This window comes from Nannospalax galili, unplaced genomic scaffold (assembly GCF_000622305.1).
Source record: "Nannospalax galili isolate Female #2095 unplaced genomic scaffold, S.galili_v1.0 scaffold1513, whole genome shotgun sequence".
Classification (NCBI taxonomy): domain Eukaryota; kingdom Metazoa; phylum Chordata; class Mammalia; order Rodentia; family Spalacidae; genus Nannospalax; species Nannospalax galili.
In genome coordinates this window covers 30320-44721 of record NW_008333402.1, presented here as the reverse complement: position 1 = coordinate 44721, position 14402 = coordinate 30320, and the positions used below count along the sequence as shown (strand labels likewise).

Here is a 14402-nt window from a genome sequence, read left to right as displayed (position 1 = left end):
TGAGTAAATACTACACACTGTCTCAAGTTTTCTGTATTATGTTTGATGGTTGAAGCAAACATCATAACTATGTAATATGGCCCTCAGTGTAGGTCAAGGAAATACTTGAGACAATTGGATTACAAATGTGTGAAGTAAAGGGAGTTAAAGGGAGAAAAGTTTCTGTATGTTTCTCAGTTGGAATCCATACCCGTTCACTAGGCAAACTCTGTATGCATAAGATTACACATAGAATGAGCACTGAGAAAGCCATCCAAAGAGATTCTCTCAGCACAGCAGATACTCAGAATGGAGTTCCAGATGGATGTTCAAGTAGTACACAGGAAGGCAGAGAAAGAAAGCAGAGAACAAAAAGAAAACCGAAAATAAAGTAGAGGGTAGAGTAGAGCTCAGCGGTAGGGTGTTCCCTTAGTATGTGAGGCCCTGGGCTCAATCTCCCCCAAAACAAAATAAAATAAGTAAAGCATCAAACTGAAAGACCGTGGCTCCTTTCTAGCACCTATTGCACCACGGGCTCTACAGTGCCTTTAGTGAACTGCCCAGAGCATGCAGGGGCATCTCCTTAATTACTTTTAACAAAACTACTTTTTATTTGTAATTAAGGTTAGATTTATTTAAGAATTCGAGTAAACAGCATGAGTACTTGTGTTACTATTAAATATGTCCTATAACTGGAAATATTATAAATTAGTTTCATAAAGGAAATCCTATGATTTTGATAAAAATTCTATTACTTTGAAGTTATTGAAAAATCAAATTTCAAATCGTAATACTTGGGAGGCAGAGGCAGGTAAGGTTGAGGCCAGCCTGGTCTACATGGTGAGTTCCAGGCCAGCCAGGGCTACATAGTGAGACTGTCTCAAAAAAAAAAAAATCAAATTTCAAGCGGGAACTGGGGGGGGTGACACCTTTAATACCAGCAAACATAGTGAGACTGTCTAAAAAAAAAAAAAAATCAAATTTCAAGCTGGAACTGGGGTGGTGTACACCTGTAATCCCAGCAAGAGTAGATGCAAGAGGATGAATGTAGCAGGCCACACTGAGAGTTCCAGGTTTGCCCTATCTCGAATTAGTGAACAAATAATAATAAAAATTAAACTGTAATCCCAGCACTGGGGAGGCTAATGCAGGAGGATCCCCTGTGCAAGTTAGAGGCCAGCCTGGGATATGCAGTGAAATTGTCTCCCCCCCCGCCCCCAAAAAAAGGTAATTCATCTCTTCTGGGTCACTGGTGACACCTACTGGCTTATGACAGTAGTTTTGTACAGAGAATATAAAAGTGGAGATAAACCACTGTGAACTCATCCATCAGAGGGTGGAAATCTGAGACCTCCTACCAGCTTGACGCTTGGTCCCACTCTCTGCATCTAGTCTGCCACCAAATTTTGTTGGTTGATGTCTCCTACATCTCATTCCACAGCTCTCTTCTCCATCTTTCTAAGTTGTAACCATCATCCCTCACCTAGTAACACTCGTGCTCTGTGTGTTGATCTAAATGTTAGATCTTAATCCTCATGTGAGAAAGCAAGGTCAACTCATTTGGTCAAGGTCTCAACTCATGCCAGCAAATGATGGCACTGGTTAATCTTCAGCTGACTTTAGATTTTGTTCACTGTAAGATAACTGTCTATGGGATGTGCCACCCATAATCAGTGTGGGTCTTCCCTCCTCAGTTAAACCTCTGTGGAAATGCCCTCAGACACATGCCCAGAGATGTCACTCCTAGGTGATTCTAAATCTAGTCAAGAGACAATGAAGATTAATCAATACAATGTCTAATTTAATTCAGTGTGCTCAAGGACCATGCATTGTATGGGCTTCAATTCTTTGAAATTTGTTTTCTGATCCAGGACTATCAGTCTATTGTAGTATGTGTACTAAAAGTCTATGTATTTTACTCTTTTGAGATGAAGTGTTATATAAGCATTAATTTGGCCAATTTTATCTAGTTTGTTATGTTCTTTTATATTCTTAAGTTTTTCTGTATGCTAGCTCTGTTACTGAGAGACAAATGTTGAAGTTTTCAATTATAACTATAGCTTTGTTCATTTCCCTTTTCAATTCCATACAGGTTTGAGCTCATGTATTTGGAGCTCTGATGCTGGCTGTGCAGACAGGATTGCTATGTCCTCCTGGTGAGCTTTGCTTTATCATTATGTAGTATCATTGGTTTTCCATGTGCTTGTCTTTTTTGAGGTGTTATTCAAGTCTTTCATGCATTAAAAAATGTGAGTTATCTTTTAACTTCTTACATATTCTGATTGTTCCTGATCTTGAGGAAAGTGTTCAGTATCTCTGTTGGGTTTTTCTTCTTGCTTTTTACAAATGAGAGGAAACTCCTTCTTTTTCTAATTTGTAGAAAAGATTAAAAACTCATGTATGAGCATTGAAATTTGTCAGATGCTTCTATAGCTACTGAAATGTTCACATGATCATCTTTGTGCTATGAATATGACAAATTACAATGACTGGCTTTCAAATGTTGTGCTAGTTGTATAGGTACACACATTTGAATCCTTGGAAGAAATTCCAACTGGCTGTGATATGGTGTCCTTTTTATATAGCTAAGTTGAGTCTGATAGCTGTTTAATATTTCAGCTTCTAGGTCCATGAAGGATACTGGTCTTATAATTGTCCTTTCTTTTTATGTCATATTTTGGTATCGTGTTTTTCCTGGCTTTATGAAAGGAACTGTGAAGCATTTTCTCTTTATCTGGCTCTTTAGAAGTACAACTGATTTTATCTCTTCTTTATGCTTGGAGGAATTCATTTGTGATGCCTTCTGGCCTGGAGCTTTCTTTGCAGAAAGACTTTATTATTGAATTTTCATTCCTCTCACAGAGACTATTCATTTTTATTTCAGTTTCAGTAAATTATTATTTTTCTAGGAAATTTTCTATTTCATCAATGTTGCCAAATTTACTGGCATAAAACTGTTTATGATATTACATGCTGTCTGTTAATGTCTGAGGATATGTAATAATGTCTTTCTCTATATTAGATAACAGTATTTTGTTCTCTTGCTCTCTTTCAAAAAATTTCTTGATCAGTTCAAATTCACTCTTCAAAGAACCAACTTTTGAAATTTTTCTATTTTGTTCATCTTTTCTATTTATTAATTTTTAAATATTTTATTAGTTCTACCTTTCTACTTCCTTCAGGTATAATTCATTCTTTTAGGTTTTAAGGTTGGTATCCTAAATAGCTGATTTTCAATCTTTCTTTCCAGTATATACAATCACAGTTACATATTTTTATGTATACATAGTTCAAGCAACATCTCACAAATGATATATTCATTGGAAAAACCATTCAGACTTTTGTTTGTTATGGGGTGAAAAATAGTCTCTTAGGAATCAGGGAGGAGTAGAGTCAGAAAAGACACAAGGAAGTTTTGTATGGAGATGGCAAAGTTTCATTATCTTAGTTGAGGTATTGGTTATACAAGTGTATACAGTTGTCAAAATATAGTACCCTAGTTAAGATCCAATCTGAATATAACAAAAGATAGGCATTAGTACCTTCCACAGGTAGAAAAAATCCAAATTCAGATAGGTTATCAGGGACCAAGCCTACAGAGTCAGAACCAGTGTGGGTGCGCTACCACCTATTTAAATACATCATATACATACATATGTGTGGGTGCATATATACCTATGTATATATCAGAGAGAGATAATGAGAGTGAGGGAGGAGAGAAAAGGCAGTACTTGTTTAACATAGTGCACATGTAATATATAGCAGTAACAAAATATTTTCCATTATCTTGCTGTGACTTGACATGGTTCTTACCTTACTGCCATCAAACAGACAGAGGCGGACATGTCTGCTGAGAACCTGTATGCTTGTTCCTGGAAGAGGAATCATTTTACAGCTCCACAGGGTCAGAATCAATGAAACACGACTTGGTCTTGACTTAATCTGAAAGAAAAATTAGTTACAAAATTTTATTTTTATTATTTATAATAAAAATCCATTTCCAAAGCATCTTTTATAAATACAGCTTAAGAAAATAAACATAAAGCTGGGTGTAGTAATGCACACTTGTAATGTCAGCATTTGGGAGGTGGAGGCAGAAGGATTGAGAGTTCAAAGCCAGTCTCAGAAAAACAGAGACAAATAAACGAACAACAAAATACAGACAGACTAAAACAAAGAAGATAAGAAAAATTTTATACAAACACACACACACACACGAAGTTTTAGTACAGTTCATGTAAAATCAAATTCAGCCACATTTCAGGTAAAATTTTCATAGCAATATTTAAAAGTTATAATTTTTTCACTAACTATGTACAAACTGTAGTGACCAGAACAAACAAAACTAGCCAGTAAAATATATGGTCTGACCATGGGCTCACTGTGTTCCAGTCTTCAGGCCATTCCTAAGTGGTGCATGAGCACAGACAGCTCTACAGCGCAGCAACCAGGACAGGGTCCTTAGTGTCATCCAGATCATGCCTCCTTTTGCTGGGATTATGTTATGGTTTGAATTTGAAATGTCCCCCACAGGTGCCTGTGGTTTGACACTTGGTCCCTAGATGATGGCACTGTTTTGGGAGGCTACAGCATCTTTGGGACACAGAGTCTAGCTGTGGCAATGAGTCACCAGGACAGGCCTTGAAGGTTATAATCCCCTGGTTCTGGCCCAGGCTCTCTGCTTCTTCATCTTTTGAAGCTCACTTGCGGGGCTCCACTACATTCAGGGCTCCATCACACACTCTCCCTGCCCTGGAGCTGCTCTGCCATGTCTTACCACCTTGATGGACCACACCCTCCTGAACTGTGAACCAAAATAACTCTTTCCTCCCTTAGGTTGCTTCTGTCAGGTATTTTACCACAACAATGAGTAAAGGCAATAACAAAAGCAACAGATACAGATTCCAAGCAATTATGCACCTTGCTCCTTGGCTTCTTAAATAGATGTCTTGATGGAGAGAATGCATCCACTACCTGATGGGATTACTCAGATCCACTTCACAGGTATAGGTCAAACTGTCAAACAATTAACTGGTATTCTGATTTTTTATTTCTTAAGAACAGCTTCAATTAGTTAAACTTTACATTCTGCTTTACAATCATGAGCCTTTTCATTTAAATAAATTGTACATGCCATAAAAGTAAGGTGACTGTGATGCTTTGAATGAGAAATGCCCTCCATAGGTTCAAGTACTTGAATACTTGGTATGTGGTCCCCAGTTGGTGGTGCTGTTTGGGGCAGTCATGGAACGTTTATGAGGTGTGGCCTTGGTGGAGGAAGCATGGGTGTGAACAATGCTGCAATAAGTACAGACGGTTTATATCTGAATTCATTTCCTCTGAGTATGTACCCAGGGCTGCAATTGTACCCTCATAAAGTTCCGTCAACTTAATTTAAACCCTTCTACCACTGCTTCTGCTTCTCCTGACAGGGGCACAATGACAGGGCACTGCATATTCTACAAGAGCACATTTGTACTTCAGCCTGTAGGAAAGAGTCTGCATGCAAACATTGCTGGTAGATTTGCTTGTTCTTAATTAACCCTTACCCTGCTGCACGTAGAGAGACAGAGAGATGACCAAGAAGGAATGCAAAACTCAGCAGCCTTAGCCTTGGTGTCTGTCAAACCTTCTCCTGTTGTGCAGACAGTGAGGGTTTGGGGAAGGAAAGGACTAAGAAGGAATGCAAGACTCAGGGGCCTTGGTGTCTGTGAAACCCTGCTACACCGAAAGAGAGGATGGTTGGCTGGGGACCCTCTGAGAGAAGAGCCACCTGGCAGAAGGGTAAGACTGAACGTGAACTGATTTCCTTTGCTCTGCTTCTCTGTAAAAACGCTAATGAGAAAAGGATCAGGAAGGCATATTTCTCTGGCTTTCTAGATAGATTACCAGCTGTCTGAATAAAGCACAGTTTAAAGATTCAATTTCTTGTTTTTGTTTATGTGACAGGCAGCAGAGTCACTTATACTACTGATGATGATGATACTGGTTGTAGTCATTGGTTTTCTATTGCCGTAAAAAAATATCTAAGATAATCAACTTTAAAAGTTGAAAAGCTTATTTTAGGTCTTGGTTTCAGAGGTTCTAGGCCATGGTCACTTGGCCTCGTGGCTGTTGGGCCTGTGGGAGGCAGCACAAATGGCAAGAGCATGGTGCAGCAATGTGCTCAGTTCATGGCAGTGAGAAGCCAAAGGGAAGAGGGGGCCTGAGTCCCCACATCCCCTTCAAAGACATAATGCAAATGGCCTAACTTTTCCAGTAAGGCACCTCCTATAGGCTCCACCACCTCCCAGGAGAATCAGAGGTTAGGGCTAAGCCTTAATACACGGGCCTTTGGTGGACTCTATGTAGCTGTTTCCTCCATATTTGAAGCTCGGGAGCCCCATGAAACTCATAAGAAACCCACAGGACTCATAAGCTCCCTCTCTGAAGTTATATAAGCAGTAAGCAATTATGAGGAGTAGAGAGCTTCTTAAGTCACTTCCTGTAAGGTGCCAGGGCACCCCAGTGATAGAGCTTTTGTTAAGTCATCAACCATGCTGGCCAGTGTGAGGCTTTTCAGTGATGCAGCTGTCCAGATCACCCATGCTCTTATAAGTAATCCCTATAAACTGCTTAGTTCATCAAGCTGGACTTGGCCAAAATCGTTTCTTTGGTCTGTCATGGCCCTTTCTATCTGAGGTGAATCGAAATAATTTACCCAGTAAAAATCACACAACAGGGATACTTTACCAAAGCAGAGCACTAACATTTGCTGAGTTCTTATGTGCCTGGCATTGTTCTTTATCATGTAATTCCCCCAGTAACTCTATGTAGTAATTATTATTATTATTATTGTTATTATTAACCATTTTTACAGATATTGAGGTAAAAAATGATTAAGATAGAAACAGAACTCTTTCCTTTGTGATGAGAGAAGAGTAACAGACAGGGATCAAGTAGATAAAGCTGAGGTACTAAGTTCAAGCTATGAAAATGTCATTGTTTCGGGGCTGGAGAGATGGTTCAGCGGTTAAGAACACTGGCTGGTCTTGCAGAAGATCCGGGTTTGAATCCCAGTACCCACGTGGCAGCTAACAACTGTCCATAACTCCAGTTCTAGGGGATTCAACAGCCTCTTCTATCCTCCATAGGCATTGCACTACACAGGTGCACCTACCTACATGCAGGCAATACACACGTCCACATAAAATAAAAATAATAAATAAAAAATAAATATTTAAAGAAAATGTCATTGTTCCAAAATTACACTACAGAAATAGCTTTGTGTTCTACGATGCATTTGTCAATTTGCATGCTATTTGCATAGGCGCACAAGGACAAAAGCTGAAACCGTTATACTTTTACCAATAGTAACTATACTTACAGTGCCTGCTTTAGCATCCCACATTAGATCCCTGAAGGCCAGCTGGGATGTAGTGAGCTCCGGCTGTAAGAAGTAACTTTCTCGAAACTGATTCCCTGTCAAAAAAGGCTCCCTTTATTTTCTCACAAAAAAGGAATGAAATTCAAAATAAAAAATCCACAATGTCATGTTATTTTAGTCAACAATTCCAAATGCCAAGCTGCTTACTAGGAACTTAATCTCCAAGACCGAGGTACCAATCTATATCTCTATCTATGTAAATGGGGCACAGAATTTAAAGATAGAAACAAAAGACGATCTTAAGGTATTTTTAAGAAAGATCTTATAGGTACATGCCTCATGATAATGATTCATTCAAGTAACTTGTGTGAAATGAAATCTGCAGTCACTTTTTAGAGATTTTAGAAAAAAAATATAGTTCCACATTTTTTTAAGATAGGGTTTCTCTTCTGAAGTAGGCATGGTGGCACATACCTTTATCCCAGCACTCAAGAGTCAGAGGCAGGCGAATCTCTGTGAGTTCAAGGCCAGCCTGGTCTACATAGTGAGTTCCAGGACAGCTGGGGCTACTGAGAGACTCTGTCTCAAAAAGACCAAAAAAAGAAAAAGAAAAAGAAAAAAAGATAGGGTCTCTCTCCTATATCCCAGGCTGGCCTCTAATTCTCTATAGTCAAGGATGACTTTGAACTCCTGACTTCCTGCTTCCATCTCCCAAGTCCTGAGCTCTAGGTCCTCAACCATGAAGAATACTTATTATAAGCTCACTTATTCATCCAAGAAATAATTTTGAAGTCCCTGCTCTGTTCTGAGTATTATGCTAGAAGCCAGAAATACAACAATGAATCAGAGAGCTAGGTCCTTTGTCCTCATTAATTTATAGTTGAGTGAAAGAACAACACCAAAGCAGACATGACAGTTTTGAAAGGTACTCAGGTGGACAGGGGTAGAGGAAAACACCGAGACCCAAGGCAGCCATCTTGGGACAGGCAGGACTTAACCTGAGTAGGAAGGATAGAAGGGGGTGGAAATTTTAGGGAGGTCAGGGAAAGACTTTCCCAGCAGAGGTCATGGCAAAGTAGTCCTTCCACGGATAACTGAACAGCTCAGATACAAAGGAGACCATGCCACTGTGATTCTTCTTTACAATGAACTTACAGATAGAAGTTGTCAAGTACTGGGAAATTCCAGAATGAATAAGGAAACAGAAGTACCAAGTGGAGATAACTTTCTGGAAAGGTCTTGTTATAAGACGAGCAGATAAAGGGAGGCTTTGGCTCAAATGGGATAGGCTTGGGAGCTAGCCCTTAAAGGCTGCAGTATTAGGTATCCTACTAATATTGATGGGGAATCCAGCAGTAGAGGGAAGGCTGGAGTCAGGGTACAGATGCAGGAAGGGGCTGGTAATTAAGAAGTCATGTTTGTAAACAAGAAAAGGAGCCGGAACCCAGAACACCTTATACAGCTTGGCTTCTGACAGGATTGGGGCCACTTACTCACTGGGGAGAACAGGGAGAAATGAGCATTAAAGAAAGGAGATCAGGGCTGGGAGATGGCTCAGGAAGTAAAGAGCAGCCCACATAAGCATGAGGAGCTCAGCTATATCTCCCAGAACCCAGGCAAGAAAAGCCAGGCTCAGCGGCACACATCTCTGATTCCAGCACTGAGAGGCAGAAACAACAGGATCCCTGGGGCTTGCTGGCCAGCAAGTATGGCTGAACTGGAAAACTCTAGGTTCAGTGAAAGGCCTCATCTCGAAAAATATGGTGAAGAGTAACTGAGAAACACAGGTGATGTCAATCTCTAGCTTCAGCACACACATACACAGACACATGTGTGAACACATACAGACACATGCATACACACACACCTGCACACATAGAAAGTGAGATTTAGCATGTTCTTCAACTTTTTTTTGACTATGAAAGAAAAATCAGACTTCAACTTTGACTGCTTAACTACCAGAGTGCAGAGGCTGACAGCCCTGGGTTACCTTCCTCTAGCAGCTGGGCAAGTGTGGAAGGCCGGAACCCTGCAGGAATAGTCCCCATCGTGGTTAACACATCAATGGTGTTTATCTGCTGAAGAGAGGAAAAATGAAGTAGATTTGCCTGTTTTCATTCACGTTTCCTTGCCTCTATAATACTTCAACTCAAAACATACAGAATGAGAGTGGAGGGATCTGCAGTGTGACATTCAATCATGAGTGGGTCTCTCCAAATGACTGTAGCCTCTTACAGAGACAGGTGCAGAGTTCTGGGTTTTAGACCCATTACTTCAATTATACCCTTACCAAATGTGAAATGTGCCCACTCCTGTCCTGCTTCCATACTGCCATCTAACAGATGAGTTAACATTGCATCTGATATGTGCTTAGAATTAATGGGTGTTGTGGGTATGTGAACACGCACCACTCACACTCAAGCACGTCCTTAAGCCATAAATGGAATAGAGTCAGGAAGGATATTCATTGCACTGTTAATGGTGATAACTGTTGGGGGTGTAGGGGGAAGGACTTTTATTTTGTCATGTAATTTTTTAGCTTTTTTTTTTTTTTTTTTTTTTTTGGTGTTTTTGAGACAGGGTCTCCCTGTAGCCCCAGCTGTCCTAGAACTTACTATGTAGACCAGGGTGGCCTTGAACTCACAGAGATCGCCTGCCTCTGCCTCCCAAGTGCTGGGATTAAAGGTGTGTGCCACCATGCCTGGCCAATTTTTTAAATTGTAGGATTATGGCTACTTTCTTACTTGCAGCATTCTTTTCATATCTTTCAAACAGCAGCTGAATTTAACATGTCTTCACCCAAATGATGGAAACTCCATGTAGGAACACTGAGAATAACCCCAAGCCCTCATATCACATCATGAATGAGATTCTCTATTCCTTGTATAAAAGAACCAAATGAGAAATGTTACTTGGAGCCCAGGCCTATTAAACCAGACGTAGGTGCCTTATGCTGGGTTTATTCCATGCCCTGCGCCTGTTCAACATCCCTGCTGTCTTCCACAGTCTTCATCCTGCTTTGAATTGGAACTCAGAACTACTGGCTTAGGTAACAAACCAATTGTGTCTTACTTGTTAAATATATTAGCATTATTAGGCATCAAATAGGAACATCGTTAATAATACCAACCTCTGAGATAGCTTTTCGAACAGCACTCCAGTGGGAATCAGTTCTAGGGAGACAAAGCAGTAAGGTGAGAGCAGGGACAGGTTGTGCCTATCAACTAACTGGGAGTGAATTAAAGAACAGAGTATGTAATGATCATCAACCAGGTCTGAAAACTAAACACTCTAGATGCAACCAAGCTAGAACTAAATACTCTAAGAGTGGCAAAGCTGGTCTCCATTTCAAGAAAGTACTGAATTATTTATAACAGTAAAAATAAAAATTGTCTGGGCCTGGGAGATGCTTCGTTGGCAATGCAAACATGAGGACCCAAGTCTGATCCTCTAGAACCTACATAAAGAGCCAGGTATAGGGACTTGTAATCCCACATCTGGGGAGGTGGAGATAGGGAGTTTCCTGGGCTCATTAGCCACACAGCCTAGCCTATCAGCAAGCCCCAGGTCCCTGTGAGAGACCCTGTCTCAAAAGGAAAGACACCTAAGGTTGACCTCTGGCCTCCACACATGCACACATGTGCACCTGAACATGCACAAACATGCACACACACACACACACACACACACACACACACAATCTTAAAGCTGCTCTGATACCCTCCCTCCCACACTCTGTACCTTTGTTTCACTTCAGCTCCATCTGCAGTTTCATCCACCACCTCCACATCCTCCTCACTGCCCTCCTTGCTGCCCTCTTCACTTGATTCTCTGATGCCTTCTTTATTATAGGACTGGAAAATCACAGACATACAAGTGATTTTCACTTAATGCGAAAATCAGCCAACAAATGCCAGACATGGTGGTGCATGCCTTTAATCCCAGCACTGGGAGGCAGAGGCAGGCAGATCTCTGTGAGATCAAGGCCAGTCTGGTTTACATAGTGAGTTCCACACCAGTTGGGGCTACAAGGGAGACCCTGTCTCAAAAACAAACAAACAAACAAACAAACAAACAAATAAATAAATAAAAGCATTGGAAGAAAATAATCTTGGGATGAGGAAGCCCTTTGCAGATACAATAACACAACCAAAACTCATAAATGGAAACACTGAAAGATTTAGCTGACAAAAATATACACAGCTGAGAGTCAACAAGAAATATTGAACACCAATCTCTGAGGGCTAGTATGTTTATTATTAAAATATTATAACCAACTATAAATCAATAAGAAATGATATCAATATGAAATGATGCCTGACCTCACCAAGAGTACAATCAATGCAAATTAAACTAATGAGATTGGTTTTGATGATCAGAGCCAGCACTATCAAACACAAAGGAAAGTTGGCAAGCGATGCGACAAGTTGGTAAAATGATCTAATCCAGTTATAAAAGGGGAATCCTTCGAGGCAGTGACAAACACCTAGGAATTTACCTAAGAGAATAATCCAAGTCCACACAGATGTTAAAGGAAACAAGTCACAGCAGAGGTGGTAGGGGAGGAGGGACACCCATTCTCCACTTCTTTAACAGAACTGATGGCAGCAAAATCGGGCTGAAAGCCTGTGATTCCCAAGCCCAACTTGCAGTTAAGTATTGGAGCTAAATGCTGATGAACAAGGCATGACTGGAAGGTTTTGTGTAACCTCCAGGAAATCTTAGGACGGCAGCACCTCATGCAGTCTGATTCTTTCTTCCCCTTTTTCTGAGGCTGCTTAGAACCATTCAAAGATTCAGCAGCTGACTTGCCTCCAGGAAAAGCTGCCTCCCATGAGATTAGAGAGTAAAACATGAGACAAAGCTGTAAGCAGTTATTGCTTGCCTAGCTCCACAAGCAGGAAAATGTTTGGAGAAAGGAGCTTTTACTAGATAAGCCACTTTGGGGGAATTTTTTTGTAACTCAAAGGAAACATAATTCTCGTTTTTTTGCAATACAAGATAGTGATTAAAGATTGAGAACAATCTGTTATCTAATGAGGCTAGAGAACTTGCTGTTTTTCAAAAGACCATCTATGCAACCCAGCAGCCCCTTGCTATAAGCCAAGTGGAGATGCTGGGCTTTTCAGATTCATCCCAACTGGGATGTTCTGTAAGACACATTGAATTTTGAAGTTGTTATAAAAAGTAAACAAAATAATTCTCCCTCCCTCCCTCCGTTCATTTAATTTTTGGTCTTTTTGAGATAGGGTCTCCCTGTAGCCCTAGCTGGCTTGGAACTCACTATGTAGACTAGGCTGGTCTTGAACTCGCAGAGATTTGCCTGCCTCTGAACATATTTACATCATTAAAAGTAATTCCCCCATTTAAAAATATTTTAAATATTAATTTTTATTTCATGTATATGAGTGAATTGCCTACATGTATGTAAGTGCACCCATGTTGTGCAATGCCTATGGAGGTCAGAAGAGGGTTGTCAGATTCCCTGGAACTGGAATTACGTATGGTTGAGGCTGCCATGTAGGTGCTGGGAATTGACTCCAGGTCCTCTGCAAGAGCAGCTAGTGCTCTTAACTCCTGAGCCATTTCTCCAGCCCCCCCTACCTATTTTTTCTCCTTCCCTCTTCTTTCCTTTTCCACAGTACCTCAGTATGCAGTCTTGGCTAAAATGGAATGCCAATCCTCCTTAACCTTCTGAGTACCAGGACCATAAGTGTGCACCACCACACTTAGATTTGTTTTTTACTTAGTTGTGTAATAAAATTGCGTGTGTGTGTGTGTGTGTGCGTGTGTGTGTGTGTGTGTGTGTGTGTGTGTGTGTCTCCTGGCACAGAACTGAAATCCTTAGAATTTCCTGACTAATAGGAATGTGTTTTTCATTTATAAGAAGTCCCTTTCAACCATTCTAAAACATACAAGTTGGAACTTTTAGTCCCTATCCTCCAACCTTTGGAGAACAGAGGGGAGCCAGAGATTAAGTTAATCACCAATGGTCAATAATTTAGTTAATTCACCAGTAAGGCACTTACCTTGAAAACATCAAGACCTGAGTTTGATCCCTGAGAACCTATGTAAAAAGCTTTGCTGGAGCTTTACTTGTCCTAGCACTGGAGAGGCAGAGACAGGCAGATCCCTGGGACCCATTGGCCAGCCAGCCTAGCCTAGCCTACTTGGTGTAGCCTGGGCCAATAAGAGACTGTCTCAAAAAACAAACAAACAAACAAAAAAACCCACATACACACCTGTACACTCATCCACATGCACATGGACTCCCCAACATGTGTATATATATACACACACACACACCCCGAAAAAACAAAAAAAACCCTAAACTAATTTAGCTAATGCAATTAATGAAACTTTTATAAAACCCCCAAGCAAAGGGACTTGGAGATTTTCAGGTTAGTAAACACACTGAGGCGGGGGTGGGGGTGGGGTGGCATGCACAGGGAAGCATGTAAACCATAGCCCTCCCCCAACTCCTTACCCTATGCATCTTTTCTTTTGGCTATTCCTGAGTTGCATCTTTCATAATAAACTGGTAAATGTAAGTACAGATGTCCCACAGTATCCTCAGGAACTGGGATTCCAGAGTATCCCAATGGATACCAAAACCCATGAATATACAAATCGAGGAAGGATAGAAAGAAAAATTAAGGGGACACAGGAAGGGAAGGGAACCTCCCGCCTTGGAGTCTAGTTGAAGTCTCTCACCAGTGATTTTCGAGGAATCACACAAGCAAACCATAAACTCCATTTACAGTAACAAGCATGTCCTAATCCCCTTATACAGTTGTTGTGAGCCATAGTTTTACTTTATCGGACTGCAATAATATCTAAGGGACCTCAGGAACCACCCTATAATCTCATTTATCAAAAAGTTGAGGGGGGACGGGGAAGAAGCAGGAGTCCCTTGGCAACCTTTGAGGTATAACTTCAGGAGCCATGGACATCATATTTATGGATGTTATAAACATACATGAATATGACTCTCTCTTGAGAAGCGCCCCCCCACACTTGGGTATATACTGTCCTTTTTCTGAGAACCTCCTTTCAT

At 40.7% G+C, this 14402-nt stretch overlaps 1 protein-coding gene across 3 annotated transcripts in view; it reads right to left on the bottom strand.

The window, feature by feature from the left end:
• Nphp1 (nephrocystin 1) overlaps window positions 1-14402 on the bottom strand; it is a 65057-nt gene that overhangs the window by 33824 nt on the left and 16831 nt on the right. The window contains exons 7-11 of one of the 3 annotated variants that reach the window (XM_008828175.3): window positions 11087-11199; window positions 10476-10518; window positions 9336-9420; window positions 7346-7440; window positions 3793-3921 (exon numbers count right to left, since the gene is read on the bottom strand). In XM_008828175.3, coding sequence (XP_008826397.1) covers window positions 3793-3921; window positions 7346-7440; window positions 9336-9420; window positions 10476-10518; window positions 11087-11199 — 465 coding nt within the window. Of the gene's footprint in view, window positions 1-3792; window positions 3922-7345; window positions 7441-9335; window positions 9424-10475; window positions 10519-11086; window positions 11200-14402 lie in introns of all 3 variants that reach the window. The other 2 variants (XM_008828174.3, XM_029561147.1) reach the window with 2 other exon arrangements.